Below are 17,768 nucleotides of genomic sequence, written 5' to 3' on the forward strand. Positions count from 1 at the left end.
TGCTCCCCCACTCATTTTATATACTTTTTCATATCTCCTCTTATTGGACTTATTTCTAAGAAAAACAATCCCAATCTCTCCTTGTTGAAGAGTTTTTCCAAATACCTAATTATTTTTTGCCCTTCCATGAACTCCCCATCTGCAATATCCTTTTTGAGATGGGCTGGTCAGCACTGGGTCACAATATTCTAGACAAGGGCATACCATCAATCTATACAAGGACATTATAACATCTGCTGTGCAACTCTCCAACATTTTTTTTTTTTGCCCTTACACATCTTTAACTTCTTGGGGAGTGCTTTGTTTTGTTCTTTTTTGACAGCAGCAGCACATTGAGAAGAAGTCATTGTTGAGGATGCCAGGTCCTGTTTCCTGGTAGATTCGCTTAATTCAGAACCTTGCAAAATATATAAATCGTTCAATTTTTTCCCTCCAATTTGCATCACTTGGTACTTATCCACACTGAACTTCACCTGCAATCCATTCACTTTGCTTGATTAAATCCCTGTGACATCCCTACCAGTTTTCTCTGGTCTCAACTCATCTAACTTCTCATCTTTTCCAGTTTTGCTCCCCCTTTTCAGTTCACTGAACAATACTGGACTCATTGAAGCACTCTGCTGTTATCCTTTTGCCATGATTAAAAACAGCCATTTATACTTACTCTGCTCCCCATCACTTAGCCAGCATTTTAATCCATGACAATGCCTCCCACCTCATGACTACCTAGTTACTTCAATATCTTCTCTTGAGCAACCTCAAAGGCCTTTTGAAAGTCTAAAGAAAAAAAGAGTCACTTGGCATAAGTTATCAACACAGTCAAAAGCATTCCAGTAGATTCGCCAGATATCTTTCCTTCATGCAGAATCATGGTCCAACAGTCACATACATTAATTTCCAGTGCTTTCTCTACTTTTCAGTTATCACCTCAACCAAATAACTAGGTACAAATTTATGTTTTACTAGTCTAAAATTCTCCAGCTGGCTCCCAATGGAAGAGGAAAGCCAAGAAAGCAGGCACAGAGGATCTAATTTTTTGCTGGAAGTAGAGTCAGCTCCTCTGAAACCCTCAGACTTTAAGAGAAGCTGCCCACAAACCAGCACTTAAGCATAAGGGTTGGGGTGCAGCAGTGAACCTTGAGTAAAGGGCCTGCCTCTGGTTAAAAAAACTAGCCTTGCTCCCTCAAGAAAAGCACAGCTAAGCAGCTCCAGACCTGCCAGAGAAGGAAGGATGACAGCATCAAGTGCACTACCAATCAGCTGATTGAAAATGCCTCCCATGCAGACCCTCCAAATCAAGGGAACTGATGTGGGGGTGGCAGGCTGGTGGCTCAGACTGGAGTTAAATAGGACCAGAGACAATAAACAAGTACCTATTGCTGTTCACTAAAAGAACTTCCTTGCACCCTTTCCATTGACTAGGTGGAAGTGAGCAGGTTTGAGACAATCAAGTCTGATTCCCTTTGCTGTGGACTGGCTATAGAGCTGGCTGGAAACTTTTTGCCATAAAAAGTCAAAGACTGTAAGGGCTTCTTGCCCTTAGTTCTAGGATGTGAACAAAAGGTCACCTTCTCACACAGGAACAAAGCCCTTCTAAAAAAATGTAGAGGATGAATCTAGTCCATCTATACAAACACCACCGGACACACTGAAGGATTCAGACCCCCTCAGAGAAGACAGCTTCAAAATAAAGGTCCCCATCTTATCTCCTGGAGCCCCCTCAAAGGGGTCAGGAGAATGAAAGAAGGGGCTGAGGATACCAGGAAGACTTGGACATCAGTATTACAGGCAGGGAGATGAACCTCTTTAGAGTGCTGGCAGGCCTAGACCAACTGCCTCCAACTTCTTTAGTTCTGTTTCAAGAACTGCTAAGGTCATCCCTTGGCTGAGACTGACTCAGCATCTCTCCTCTTCCTTTTTTAACAAGAAAAAGAAATACCCTGGGAGCCACCTGTCCCAATGAGAAGATTTTTGTTCTTCCTCTCCTGGGGACCAAATAAAATCTATAGAGAAGTTAAAAAAAAAAAAAGGCCAATGCAAGAGATGGAAGGCCCTGGAGGAGAGTCAGATCAAACAAGACCTTGAAGGTTCTTGTACACTTCACAACGGTCCAAACCATTCAGCTACTTGCTAATCTAGGGTAGCCGCCTCATGAGAAATTCTGTTCTAAGCCTCAGAAACTTTTCCCCGAGAAGTTTCATCAAAACTCACCATTTCCAAACCCGAAACGTTTTGCAGAAACAATAGAATTTTCCAGTGAAAAACATGAAGGCAAAAAGTTCCCAGTCAGGTCTACAGCCAGTCCTTAAAATGACGAACTTGTGAACTCTGGGGCAAAAAACATTTTTTTTTTTTTAATTTGTCCATATTGTCTATACAGTACCTCAGCCAACAGGGTCTTGATCCTTGATTGATCCTAGTCACTATTGTGATAAACATCAAGAACAAACATGGCTTCCCCATATTATTAATTACCAGGTACAAGAGGAGGCATTGCTCAAATGTTCTCTTTGCTTCCTTTCCACCAACAAGGAACTGGAGTCATGAAGGGGGGTGGGGGGGTGGAAATCATCAGCTTCACCAGCCTGCACTGAAGCTTAAGACGCCAGGGTGAGCAAATGTTATAGAATGCCCATGCCAGGCAGAAAGTAAATTTCAACCAGCTGGGAAAATGCCAAGTAGAGTCAGGCCACAGGTTCTGCAAATAGCAACATGAGACCTTAGGGGAGGAAAAGTCTTGCTATCTTAGATGCTTTTCAAATTAATCCTTTTGGGGGTGCTCAGAATCCCCTGCACCCTACACCAGTGGAAGGATGTTTACTCGGATATTTCATTTTCGCACTCTGCGACTATTTGCTACCAAGTGAGGTGACCTTTCAAGCCAACCTGAGGAGCAGAATTCCACCACCACCTATGGAGCATAGTACATAGTACATGCCCCACTATCTACCCTATGCATTTGTAGAATTGATGCTAGCCTCTAGGACATAGAGAGAAGACATCCCATCTGAGGAAGGTGCATTTGCTGTTATGCCTCCTTAGAATCTTAATTCTGGATTAAGACGGCTGAAGGTCTCCAAATGTGTCTACCAAATTTTTTCATGCTTAATGCTTAATACGTAGCACAGAATCAGAGGAGAAGTCTATATACAATAAAGCCGACACATGGATGAACACAGATTCACAAAGAACTTACATTTTTCCAAGTTTGCCTTGAATGGAAAACAAATAAACAAGATAAAGCAGTTTTAGATCACTGTCTCTCTGTGGGCTCTATCCCCAAAAAAATTTCAAAAAGAAACTATTCACACAAAAACTTATCACATGCATAAGTCTTCACAGGATCAGGGCCTCTGGCTATTGAAAACTGGCTACAAAGAGCAGAGAGACTTAAGAACTATTTTTGCAGGTCACCTGCCATTGCTCATTTTGCTAATCCGTATCACTGCAGAATAAGAAATGTTATCCAAGAAGGGAGAAACTTGATTTTCTTTCTAATATATAAGCCACACTGTCTTCTACTTTAGAAGAAGAGTTAGGATGCCAGGAAGTGAAACTGACTAAAAACAGAACTTGAAATCGATGAAATTAGCTTCACTGCCCAAACAAAACAAACAAAATCAAATAATCAGCAGTAGAAAGATAACAAATTAGATGTTTAAAAAACATTCAGTTTTAGTTAATTGTTCATAGGGGCTGAAGAGAAATGCTAAAAGTAATTATTTTGACCACCACAGTTATTAGCAACATTGGCAATTATATTTCAATAATGGATTTTATACCTATTGCGGTCTTTTTAAAAACAATGGACAAAAATTGTCCCCATCTGTTTACAGTGAACAAAAGATTATTTGGGGTGAAGTCGCCTCTTTAAATAAAAGACCCATGCACTTGGGAAAGTTTCAAAGTACTATTTTTTGGGAGAGAGGAAGAGAAAAAATATCTATTATATGCACATGATCTATTTTGGCAAGTCTCAATAGATGACAATTTATTGCACTTCTTTCTGCAAAACAGCTAATGCCGCCTAGATCTGCATCCTAGCATAGGCTGGATCTGTGTGTGTGGATAACTTGCATGCATTCCCAGAAAAACGGGTCCTATGCGCTAAGGCTGGAAATACAGGGTTTTACCATTTCATTGGATATTTCACTGAGAGAAAACTATCCAGCAGCAGATGTTTACTGCAACTTTCCCCAGAAGTCTGCCCAATTCTTTGAGGGTCCAATGTTTATTATAAAGAACACCGCTGTATTCTGAGGGGTTCCCAATGACATGATGGCCTGCATTGTTCAGCTGTTCACCATCCCAGAAGAGAAGCTATTGAAAAAAGTTAGTGACTGCTGATGGGAAAGAAAAAGGCTGAAAGAAGGGAACATGGACTAGGAAGAAGCATGGGAAGGACTGACTCAAGCTGAAAGGGTAATAGCAAGGTAGAAAGCTCCCGGAGAAACACACACAAGATGCAGAGAAAATGCAGATGCAGGCTGTAAGAAACCCCTGCAACAAGAAAGCCCAACCAAAAAAAGAAAAGGGAAGAGTCCATGTGCTGGGTTCTGCATCTAAGGTCTCCTCTTCCTCAACTCGGCTGTACTGCAGGGAGCAAATGTTTAACAAACAAAACTTTCTCATCATGGTATCACCATGCAGGGTGGACTGCACAAGTAATTCATTCCTGAGCTTAAAGAAATAACATTGAGATTGGGGGTTCTTCCCCTCCCCCCCACCCATCCCTTCTGAAAGACTAGGCATACCACAATGCTCTGCTGCAGGACTAGATTCCTCCTTCCAATGTATAGTTCACAGTGATATTGTTCGGGCTAGGAAAAAGGATGGAGAAGGGGGTGGTTTATTAGCACAAGGCCAAGCAACTAATTCTTTGGTTGCTTTGTGTTTAATTTACCAAAAGTTATTATTCCATAGACTCCTAAGTTTCACTCACTCCACCTCATGAGAAAATATGTCCCCATTCCCCCGAGCCTCTCTGCTTCTTAATTCCTCTACTACCCCGTTACTGGCCTGACAACTGAAAGCTTTAATTTATTCAGCATACAGCGTCCTTAGGCTACTGCTTTCTGTAATTTATACCTATACTGCCCGCTGTCTTGTATTATTTAACTTTGTGAAGCACTAGGGGCTAGAAAGCCTCTGAGATGCACAGTGCAGAATTCTGCAGGACTGGACTGCCTGCTTTGCAAATTATTGGTTTTGTTTTGAAAACATGGCTCCAAACAGATGCTCTGCAAGGCAGACTTGACAAGGAAGAAATTTAAAATGGAACCTCCCCCTACCCCCTCTCCAACTGATTATGTGGGGGAAGCGACCATATGCAAAGAGTTACAATGATAGCCATAATGGCAGTGATATTTTCATCAAATACATGCACGCACGCACGCACATGCATGTACACAAAGTCTCAATCTTGATTTGGGCTTTCTGGAGCTACTATAATAATAAAAAATCTTCAGTAACAGAATGCTACATGTAACCCTTACATATTACAGAAAGTTACTAAGCAAGTATATTCTAGATAACATCAGGCACATCTACACGAGATGTTGTTTAATGCAGAGCTAGTCAATTAGCTCTGCAATGAAGTCTCGGTGGCTACATGTGTGGCCCGATTAGGCCACAGTAAACTAATTAATTCTGCCATAAGTTAATACTTTTAAACACGGTGTTATATCCGACGCACATGTAAATGCAGCACACGGGAACAATAAACTTCAATGCGATACAGATCCCACTAACTCCTAAAAACCTCAATACCAAGATGGCGTTCTTACTATATAAGGTGCCACATGAGGTGAGAAAGCCCCCTTCATGGGAAGCTTACAAAGAAACTCAGGAACATTCATCTCTCATCTGTAATATGGGAAGAATAAAGCGTCTTGCCTTATCCAAGTTCAAAGAGGAAGCTACTAGCAGAGGTGGGAACTGAACCCATTGCAGGGTTATAGCCATAAGCATAGGTAATGATGCTGATGAAAAATTTTAATTTCACAAGAAGCAAACACGGTAAGCATCCTCCAATGCATATGTTACAGCACACATACTACCATACTTCCAAACATCCTGGACTGCCATAACTCAAAGAAAAGAAAACAAATACATTATATGAACTTCAAAAGCATGGATCTTAAAACCTTTTACAAGCATTCTTTAGCATAACTTCATGTCACTCCTAGAAGGGAGAGTCAGGAAACTAAGACACCAAAATATTAAGCAGTTTGCCCAAGATTGAAAAGAAAGACTATGGTACAGCCCAAGAAGGATTCTCATATCCCAGCCCTGGGTTAAAGCCACAACTCCTTTGCACTGAAACTTCCAACAGGAGAAACAGACAACATCCCCTGGGAGCTCTCTGCGATGATCCTACCTCACTTTGCTCTAAGCAAAAACTGTAAAATTAGAAAGGTATAAAGGAAAATGCTTCATTCCCCTAAGAATTGCTGCATAAAACAATACCTCTAGAGAGGAAAGAAAAGTGAGGCAGTTGTGTAATACTGCCTTATATTTTCTCTTGCTCTATTTTTATGACTATTACCCTGAAAAGCCAGTATTGTCTATACAGAATACAAGTCCATTTATAGCCACAATACATAAAACTTGAGACACTTTGAAGGGGCCCAGTTTGTAGAGACCTGATGCTCAATAGCTTCTGTAATCTTTTTTAAAGTGTTTCAAATGAGACACCCCAAATCGTGGGTCATATCTGACTATTTAGGCCAAGCCACAGTCAGCAGCAAGCACTGGGACTGAAGCTAGCTACTGACTCTACGTTGAGGTCATTAGCAGAAAAAAGGCCGTTCCTCGTGTTTCAGGGAAATTGGGGGGGGGAGCAAAAATAAGTAAATAAATTGAAAGAGCTTTAGACAAAAAGGGCTCCAGAGAACAGGGGAGCTGGAGTTGAGAAGCTTCACATGGGAGTTGGAGAATAAAAGGTAACCTACTTCGATAAGAGGGATCTTTGACTGAACGTTATTTATGCACACACCTGGTCAATACAGATATTTTCCCAGCATTAATTGAGCATGAACACTCATTCTCCAAGGCATCCTGTACTCTGGGGATGACAGGCAGTCCCCCTAAAGCGCACAGGGCCACAGCAATGCCATAGACTCAGGCAACCAGTTGTTCTACAGGGGAGTCTGAGGCCTTGGCTGCAACAGAGCAATCATAAAAGAATCACTCCTTCAATCCGCCTTCCACAGCTGAGAGCAAGGGAGAGGCAGCTACCGTTCACACTGAGAGACATGTTCCACACTGGGCCACATCAGGTTGTGCTAACCGCTATCTGGACAAGAAACTCGGATCACAGTGAGTTAGCAACCTCCAGGTGACATGGAGGGACAGGGGTTTGGTCAAGGCAGGGGCACCCTGAGCCCTGCAATACCCTTCAAAGTTTTTTTTGCCATCAGGACCACAACGAAAAATCCCCTCCACTCCCTCATGCCCCAAATGTCTTCTCAGTGCCAATCAGATGTCAGTCCAGAAATAGTAATAATGCATCTCAACAGAGAAGACAGGGGAGGGCAGTTTAATATCTTTGTTGTCATGCCCTGAGGGGAGGAGGGGAGAGAAAGGTCTGTTGGCATCTCTGCCTCTCCCACCTCCCTCCCCAGTGAATCGTAGGAAGCCAATTCTGATTAAACTAATTAAGTCTGCTGCGTTCTAAAAGCTTTCAGCACACGCTACAAGGGAGAAGGGGAAAAAAAATAAAAGGAATCCTAATAGAAACCCAAACACCGCCTCCCTCTCTTCGCCAAGTTTCAGAACACACAACGCAGCGGTCAGGAGAGAGCCTGCCCAGGTAGGGAATGGGCATTTTGAATTAAAGCAGGAGTACATTCAGCAGCACATGAGGTCTGTGCTGGAGCAGATAACTAACCACCTCTCCAGCCAGTGCCACCATTCAGTCAAGCACCCACGGGGAAATAGGGGAGCTCAACCTTTTATCCCAGTCTGGGCTGCTGCTTCCCACCCTGACCCATTTGACCCCCCACAGCCTGTCACCTAAAAAACAAAACAGAACCAAAAAAGAAAAGACAATCAAACAAACAAGCCGCTTCCCCTTCCAAATCAAGCATTCCTGCGTGGCCCCTCTCTCTCTGTCTGTGCAGGTTTTTCATCCCGTCTATTTATTTTTTCTCTCTTTCCCCTTAAAGATGCTATGTTTCTGGAACTAATTTAATCAAGAGTACTGCAAATGCTTTCATAGTCAGCATCTGGCAACTTTCAGAGGCCTCCACCAAATTGGGTTCACAGGGACGCAAGAAGTCTAAAGCTTCCCACTCTTCCTTCACCATCCAGTTCACAACCACACATCAATCCATGTGCCTTCCATGGGTCCCGCAGAAGGTTAGCAATAAAAACCCAGCGCAGGGCTCAAACGCAATCAAAGGCATGTGCAAAAAAGAACCACCTTTGCTTAAAGGAAAAAAAAAACTGATTCAAAATCAAAAACAAAATCCTTCATCCTTTTGGAGCAGAGCACTGGATTCACAGAAACCAAATCTGGGCTTTTCCAAAGAGCCTAAAAGCATTAAGGACCCTGATTCTGGACTGCTGAAATCAAGGAGTTTCATTAATGGCTTTGGTGGGAGCAAGATTAAGCCTTAGGTGGACAAGTGCCATTGAAATTCAAATTTGGGTGTTTAGCTCTCCTTCGGTTTCTTTGAAAACCCCAGAGTAAGTGCATAATAGGAAACTGAGGGGAGAGTTTTAAAATGATACATAAAGGCAGAAAAGAAAAAAAGGAGAAAAAGAAAAAAAAGAAGGGGAGCTACCCCAGACAACCCTATAAAGGAACCTCATTAGATAGGACCTGATTTTATCAGGGCAACCCTGTTCACACATATACGCAAGATGTAACCCAGGAAATAGTCAGCTCCATATACAAGGTGCTTAGCTGTCCTTCCCTGCAGCCCACCCCCCCCCTTTTTTTTTTTTTTAACAGCTTTGGTTAAAAAAAAAAAAAAAAAAAAAACAAGAAAGAAAGAGAAAGGAATGGGGGGGTGCAAATAAAAGAAACCCCATAACGTAATTGCTATATTAAAAAGAAATGGCAGGCGAGAATAATAAGGGAGGTGTCAGAAGTGAAATACAGTAGCAGACATTATAAAAAAAAAAAAAAAAGACTACAGTTCTGTGATGGGGGTGTTAATTGAACGCAAAGAGAAAGGCAGAGCTAGCGAGAACAAAGGGAAGTTAAGGAAGCAAAAAAAAAAAAAAAAAATTCTACCTCCTCCAAAGATCTGATTTGAGTTAACTTTGGTGAAGATAATGTATAGGGGAAGGTGGTTAAAAAAAGTGCCTCATATAGCTATTATGTTCTAAAATTAAAAAAACAAAACCATTATTCAACAACAATTGCAGGGCTAATCACTGCTGTCTATAAATATTCCACTTAGTAAATTTCATCCGTTGGTGGTGTATTAATTTTTCTTTTAAATCTGAATTACTTTGACGCAGAAGGGGGGGGAAAAAAGGAGGGGGGAAAAAAACGGGACTTCAAAAAAAAAAAGAGTCCAGGTCTTTTCAGAAGTAGAATTTGCTTGGCATTCCCACCTCCCCCCTCCCTCCCTGCCCAAAAATTAAAATCAGAAAAGTGAAAGGTTAGCAAGGGCTCATAAGAAGGAAGAATCAGATTAAATGGTCATATATCCTGCATTCATCCTCTTTCTTTTTGCCATTCCCCGCCGAACGAGATGGGAGTTGGAGAAAGCTCACAGCTGAAATAGACGCTGCTGCATTTTGACAGCAGATATTTTCCAGTTTGCCATCCAAGGACCCTACGTCTGCATTTGCCTTGCTTGATTCTTCTACTTAGCAATGCTGCTCATGCAGAGAATCATCTTTAAAAAGCAGACAGATAGGACTCCCGCTCCCTTGCAAACTTTTCATAATTGCCAATGCAATTTCTGATTTAAATTCCTATTGACTGAGAAATCAATTGCGTTTAAAACAATCGTGGCTTCTGTTTTTATCATTATTCCAAAAAAGAAAGAAAAAAAAAAAAAAAGCAATTATACATGTGAAGACAGTCCTCGCCTTCAGCTCTCAAGCAACGAAAAAAGTAAAAAAGATCACCAAATTAATGCAGACAAGTTCTATGTATATTCAAGCAACATTTTCCACACGCTGCCATGTTAACCTCAGAGCAAATATTTCAAATTTGATCACTTTTAAAAAGACTTAACCCTGAAGGATGGATTCTCCAGTTTGCAGAAAAGAGACCGATGGATTTCAATAACCAAGCTTAAAAAAAAAAAAGAGAGAGAGAGAGAGAGAGACAGACAGACAAGGGAGTACCTATAAATCCTTTAAAATAATTGAAGAGTCAGTGTGCAAAGGGGAAGTCTTCGGCCAATAAAGACGACCTCTTTTTCTAACAACTTTATGGACACTTTGGGTTTGCTCAGACAATGTTAACACTATGAAATATTAGCCGTAATGTTGCGAGCGACGGTGGTAAAGTCTCCATCAGGCTCTTGAGTCACTTAAATCAAGCAGTGGGAAAGTGAATGCCCATTTTTACACATCACAACACTGGGGGAGGGAAGAGTGGAACACACACATGCGCGCGCACATGTACACACACACACACACACACACCCCCACCCACCCTCCGTGAACCACAAAACTATGAGATTTTATTCAACAAGGTTACACCCAAAAAACAGCCTTCACAGCAGTGATTCTGAAGTAGGAAAGACGGCTAACTTCACCCAACTCCCATCACTGCACACTTACACCCTGGACCAAACCATGCCTGTGCCTTCCTTTTAGATGTGGTGCTCTCATCTTTGGAAAACCACTGCTTCTGAACTACAGAATCAAATCCAAGAAGATACTAAATAAAAGTACTGTTTGTACCTTTTCTTAGTTTCAAATGTTATGAGGTTGTTTGTTTTAATATATAAGGAAAATATTCGGTATAAGCATACAGCACAGTTGATGCATATCATTTTCAAGCCCATCCTAATTGACCTCTTTGTGGGGGTTTTACACAGCAGCCTCTCCATCCTAGTAATTCAGGCAGAGTGATTAAAGGAAGACAGCACCAGTCCACACCTAGATCTGCTCTTCGTTTTCACTGCCACACTTTGACCTACCATCTTCCCTGGATTTTAATCAGGGGATAAAAATTAAAACACCTCATCACTATGGATATGCAAATACCCCCATCTTGTTATGATTCCCTAGCATCCGAGATTGCCTCCATGTATTATACTGATGGGGGTGTTGGGACTGAGTAGGGGTTTTGTTGCTTTTGTGGGGAGGAATAGAGAGGGGGGGATTTCTGCATTTCCATTTGATCTAATCAACAGGGAATCACCAACCTGCAACTTTGTAACTGCTTCAATTTTGATTTCAGACCACGAGCAGAGCAGAGATTGATTGGGGACTGTGGTGAAAAGCAACACTTCATAGACAATATTTTCAACACCCAAAATAATTAAGAGAAAAGAGGTGGGGACAGAAGAAAAACGAGATAAGTATTTTTCTTGGCTAAGGGAAAATAAAAGGAGATAGGAAGAAAAGAGACTCAACAGATTTCTAAAGCATCTATGACACACACGTTTCCCTTGCATTACTTCACAAGATCCTTTGCATTACAGACACTACTGTACATACAGGATCCATTACGTTACATTACAGAAACCAGATAACGAATGGCTTCTCAATAAGGTCAGACATTGGCAATGCAGCCTTAAGGACTTCAGAGACTTGAATGGCACTGCTAGGTGCTTTGTCTAGGTTACAAGCTGCAAAAACACCATTTAACAAAGGGCCTCCTTAGTCATTTTATATATATTGCAAGAGTCAAGTAATCACATTTTCAATCAGCTGCTCATACTATGAGGCTTTATATATATTTAAAAAAAAAAAAAAAAAAGACAGACATTCTAGTTTCCAAAAGCTGTTCCCTTTTTTATGTGTAACTATCAATGTATATCAACTGGGCGTGCAATCATATTTATTGTCACTTTCGCTCATGTCATGCCCTTGCTTATATGGTTTAGATATGAATTATTGACTGTTACAGTCCTTGTTGTAAAAGGGGAGGAAAAAAAGTCCAGTAGTTTTCAAGGTGTTAAAGTGAAGCAGTTAGAACGGACCTGCAAACTGCGAATACAGTTGCATTTTCTTGGAACTTGCAGCTTAAGTACAGATTTAACCATTCTGGGAGAGAAAACATAAAGATTTCAATATATAAATAAATAAATGGTGGATGTTGCTAAATGTCCTTCCCTGAGCATCTGTTGTTTAAGATCACCCTTGATTGATGACTGCTATTTTTTAATTGTTGCTTTTAAAATTTAAATACCCCCCTGGGATATGTTATAAGTGTGTTAGTACATGGTAGGAGGTCTGGAAAGTGGGGAACAGCAGAATGAGTGCTCTCATATTGTTACCTCCTTTAAATCCCGAGAACACCCCATGTCATAAAAAGCAGCGTCCAAAAAGTAACCAACAATCTAATACAGAGGTTTCCACTAAGGCACTTGACTGTTCGCTCTGTGTTAGCTGGCCCCTGTGACTGGCAGACATGGGAATATTAAACCTTTTAAAAAAAAAAAAGGAAAGGAAAGGAAAGGGTAAAAAAACAAAACAAAACCAAAAAAAAAAAAAAAAAAAAAAACTTTGTGAGCACAATATTATTATTACTATTATTTAAAGGAGAAAATGAAAAGAGTCTCTAGGATAGATGGCTTTTAAAATTCATGTTCAGAATATTTTTCCAAGAAATGTCATATTTTAATACAGTAACAAGAGAGTCAATGTTTCAGAGCAAAAAATACTGCATGATTGAAATTCAACTGTACTAGTTTTCCCTGTAAGATGTACCATAGTATGACATTCTATTGCCACTAGTGTAAAATATTTGGGATGGGGGCTTCACTTTTTAAAAATATATATTTTAATTATAAAAATTTGGAGACAACAAAATATTCTTAAAGGGGGGGAGGGGAAACAAATATAGAATTCCATTCCTACCTGTTTTTTCTTTGATTTCACACAAGACGTTGAAAAGGGCCGGCTTCATCCTGTGGCAGTTTAAAGCATGTTTCCTGCAAGGAAAAGGCAAGGTTAGGGTGCCATGGCAGCTTAGGAGAACTTTCAACGTTCAAATTGGCTCATATGGGCAAGAGAAAGAGAAGGGAAATAAGTACATGACATAATATGCATTTTAGCCAAAATCCCATCCACAACTCAGCTGGGAAGCCTATCTGCAAGTGCTTTTAGGACTTAAGGGAAAGGATGTTAGTTTGGGAGGACTATCTAGTTCATGCAGATACTATAAATTATCCCCATTTAGGAATTGCTTGAAAATGGCATTTGCCACCCAGTGGCATTCACAATCTAGCTGCTCTAGCCAGGCAATTAACTGAGCCAAAGCCAAAAGCATGTGGAATCTAATCCCAGCCTACCTTATTCAAATACATGGACACACACAACACTGAACTCCCCACCCCTCCCCATTTAATTCATCCATGTGTTTCAGTTTATTCTGCAAAAGCCCCTGCATGCTCAATGTTTGATAGCTTTAGTCAGAGAACCCTTCAATTTATAGAATTCCAGCACCATTATAAAGAGTATGGAAATGTACTGCCATGGGCAAACACACACATATGGGGAAAGAGATTCATTTCTCTATTTTCACATTTACGCTTCTTGCGTGCATGCTGTGTATTTGCAGGTGCTAAAATTCAAGTATTTATAAATCAGACCACTACACGTATTTAAAAATAACAAATGCATGTTTGGTCCATAAGTTGGTTTTTACATCCTTTGTTTGTTTTTTTTGGTTTTTTGTTTGTTTTATTTCAAGGCTGGGATAGGAGCTGCCCATTGTTCACGTTTTTGAGAAGACAGAAGAGTTGCTTTTTTAATTGCTTGGTTTTAAAAACTCACCAGGTGTCCACTTAGGCAAAGAAACAAACATAAATTTTTGTTAGCCATGTAATCACATTGCCAAAGGTTTGGTTGTATAAAGGGCTGTTCCTATCAGGAACCAGTTATGGGAATTCTGTTTACCAACTGAAATTACATGAAAAGATGATGTGAACATCTGGCAAACATTCACACTGTTTTTCCCAGTCACACTATTCTCCCCACCACTTACAAATCCCTCCTTCTGTTAAAAGATTGATATATCTGATGGAGTCTCTCAAAAGGTATGCCCGCACGGCACCTTATCAATACACCCAAACAGACATAGGGATTTGCATATAAACAAATAACACTTATTCAGCGTTTACACACCCTCCCAAATGGTGTTAGGACTTTGCTTAACCAAAAACACCTTACCCAAAAAGCTAACATAGAACATATAAGTAAATTGAAAGCACTGCATTATTGATGAATGCTGGGGCTTTTGCAGCTGAGGAGAAAGTACTGTGAGGAAGTAGCCGTGATGGTCCAACATGGCAAGGAAAGCACAGATCCTTCTTGGAGGTCTGTTCTCTACCAGTTTAGATTTATTAATTTGATTAGCTGTACTAAATTCTACATCTACATGCAGGAACACATCTGCATGATTTTTGTTACTTCAGGATAAAGATTTCTTTCTCCAGCTCTGTCTGTGTTTAAAGTAGGAAACATCTTCCTATAAAGCTACTTTCATTTGCTTCTGCAAAGAAAAAAAGTCCTGATATTCTCCAAAAGTTTTGTTTTGTTTTGTTTTTAACAGGCCGGGCAAACAGACAAACCCAAAATAAACAAGGATTTTGGATATGCCTAGATCCCCTCAGAAGTAGCTACTAAAAGAGTTTATTGGGATGTGCGTTTTTCCAGGAACAATGTACTCTAGCAATCTGTTCCAGTTTGGAACATAAATGCCACTAAAAACTATCCAACACCTAACACCTTTTCATCAGATAACAAGAGTTAAATGTACGCTAGGCAGTTGTTGGCAACTTTGTTTTTTAAGTTTGGGTTTTTTTCCTCCCCTTTTTGAAACCACAGTTTTTCAACTGGATTTTTTTAAACTTCTTCCTACCGCTTATGAAGATGTATATTAAGTTTGTATGCAATGAATTCTAATGTGTTTCTGCTCCCAGATTTTACAGCCCATATTCTTTTTAGAAAAAAAGAAACATCATTAAAATCCTGCGCATATCAACCCCAAACATAAAAGTGTGGCCTTTACAGAAGGCACCAATATTACAAAGTGTGTCCAACAATGGTAAAACACTTGATGCGTTTTTGGTGGAATCTGAAGTCAGGTTCCTCAAAGGCTAGCGTGTTTTAAAAATAAACTGTTCTAAGATGAAATACTACAATGAAAATGCTGAAGAAGCCTCAACTGACTGCTGCTGGATTAAGTTTGGAAGCTGCAGTTTTTACTAGTCTGTTTCCTCAATGGATATCTCCAAGTCCTGTTCCAAAAATGTACAGACTCCACACATGGTTCCAATTACAGTCAATCGTGTCATAGGTTCTTAAAGCAAGGGTGGAGGGGAGCAGAACAGAAAGAGTCCACTTATTGTATACACTGTTGGACTGAGCAGCAAACCCACAGGAAACTGGCCTAAAGTTAAAAAAAAAAAATACCATCCCAAACAAAAAAAATGTAACTAGACCTTTTCAATGAATAAAAGCAAATATTCACTCCACTCCCTTTCATCCAACAGTCTGATTTTTTTAAAACCCTACACACTTAACAAACAAACAAAATCCTAAAAAACCCTGATAACTGATGACAAAGAAAAGTGCCTCATTCTTCACACAAACACAAGGAACCAAATGGAAAAATAAAGTAACCCTGACTACCAGGAGATACAAGCAAAAAGGGTACCACAAGGACAAATGAAATCAAATAATTTAGCAATAAAGGCTTGTATGCAACCTTCTTCTCTTGGGATACCACAGAGGAAGAAGATGCTCAAAACTTAGCCCTTCTGTCCTGCCTGGCTTGGTAAGCCATAAGAGTGATGAGGCTGGCTCCAAAGCATATGGCAGTTTCAATATTTATAGAAATATATATTTACATCTATATGCGTGTATACAACTATATTATGTCCCCACAAAATTAGACTTGGGAAAACCTTTTCTCCAGCAGATGTGGCCCCTTCCCTTCACCAACCTAGTTGTTATTCAGAGCACAGAAAGCACAATGGTGATCAGGATCTTATTGTTTATCTTTCTGTTAGAGAAGAAAAACAAAACCCTGCAAGAAGGAAGAGAAGATTCCCCCATCTCACCTGGCCTGCGCCTCATCCAAACTCTGGTCTGTGATGGTCATGATTTGCTGTAAAATGTCTCCAATGTCTTGTTTTCTGCCCCCCTCCCCCTCTGTCCCTCCTGCTCCATCCTGCATATGTTGGGACAGGCCGGGGTGTCCAGCCATTCCCACCCCAGCATGGGAATGCATCAACCTGGGCTGATCATCCATTTCCAAAGCTGGGAGCAGTCCCTTGTTCCTTCCTTCTCCCTTCTTGCTCCTTCGGCGCAGCTCCCAGGAAGAACCAAGGCTTTTTTTTTTTTTTTTTTTTTATCCTTCACGCCGGCTCCAAATCCTTCTCGGGAGGAAGAAGAAGAAAAAAAAGACAAAACGGGGGGGGGGAACAAAAAGATCCCTTTGCTTCTTGGAAGGGAGGGGGGAGGTGGTGACTTCAAAAGCAAGAAAAAAAAAATCAACCTTCTTCCACTTGCTGAAAAATCAGAGCTGGATTTTTAGCAGCTTTTTTGTTTTGTTTTGTTTTGTTTCAGTCCCGGGGTCCTTCTGCGATTGCAGAAACAGGCTATCAGCGTTTAAATCTGTAGCTTAATCCTTTTGCAAATAGGCAGGGATCTGAAGGAGAGAGGGAGGAAGAAGGGTCGCAGAGCAAACTTTCCCCCACCCCCCTGGAGCCAGAGTGGTTGCAAAGGGGGTGGGTTTGATTGGGTTGGGGTTTGGTGGGGGTTTTCTCCCCCCTCTCCCACCCCCTTGCCAAAGCCAGATCTCTCCTCTCCGCAGAAGCAGCAAAGCCAGCAGCAGGCAAGGCAGCTCCCTTCCCTCTGCCTCTGCAAACTCCAGCAGCCCCCTCTGCCTCCTGCTTTTGTTTAGCCCAGGACTCCTGAAACTGACACAGAGAGCCACAGCCTGGGAGGGAGGGGGCGGGGGGGCAGGCGCCCCGCCCCTCGGCCCGGATTGGTCACCTGGGAAGGGGCCAGCTCCTCCCACCCCTTCCTCACACACAGACACGCACCCCCGCCCGCTTCCCGTCAATCACCGCGTCCAGAGGTGGGCCGGGAGGGGCCGTGCTTCCAGCCCGAGGCCCCGGTCCTTAAAGGTGCAAGAGCCTCTCGCGGAATTAAATGGGGAAGAAAAGGGCCGCTGCTGCCATGCGGTGCTGCAGGACTGGGGGCCCGGAGGGGCTGGCCCCGGCCGCTCCAGGGCGTTTCTTCAGCTGGATGTCAAGCACTGCTCTGAAGGAATACACCAGTCTACAACTCTTGGGTCTGAAACGCAACAAAATACCCTTTTCTGCAAGCTGTCCGGCCCTTCTTCATTGCTTTGAAGGAGGCAGGGGCGCCTGGCTCCATCTGATCAGACCTGAGGAAGAATGGTCTGCATTTAAAAGCTTGTCTAACTCAGTCGGTGCGATAACGGATATTGTCACCCTAAGAAATCCTTGCCTTTCATGTAATTTTGGGACCATCCCAGCTACAACATCGCTCTTACACTACCGGTGTTTTGAAAGCCCCTTCCCAAAGCTGTTTGGTAGCCAGAGTTGCTGGCATTTCCTTAGCAAGAGGGCCTTGTTTGCTCTCCT

The 17,768-nt window shown here is 41.6% G+C and overlaps 1 protein-coding gene across 3 annotated transcripts in view; it reads right to left on the reverse strand.

Annotated features, from left to right (window-relative positions):
- The window catches only part of PBX1 (PBX homeobox 1), a 257,561-nt gene extending 240,500 nt beyond the window's left edge, over nt 1-17,061 (reverse strand). For all 3 annotated transcript variants that reach the window (XM_090047116.1, XM_090047117.1, XM_090047115.1), the window contains exons 1-2: nt 16,215-17,061; nt 13,006-13,079 (exon numbers count right to left, since the gene is read on the reverse strand). In XM_090047116.1, the coding sequence (XP_089903242.1) occupies nt 13,006-13,079; nt 16,215-16,405 (265 nt within the window). In that variant the 5' untranslated portion in view covers nt 16,406-17,061. The remainder of the gene's footprint in view (nt 1-13,005; nt 13,080-16,214) is intronic.
- Nucleotides 17,062-17,768: the final 707 nt, after the last annotated feature.

This window comes from Crocodylus siamensis, chromosome 5, assembly GCF_052110815.1.
Source record: "Crocodylus siamensis isolate JL-2025a chromosome 5, ASM5211081v1, whole genome shotgun sequence".
In the NCBI taxonomy this organism is placed as follows: domain Eukaryota; kingdom Metazoa; phylum Chordata; order Crocodylia; family Crocodylidae; genus Crocodylus; species Crocodylus siamensis.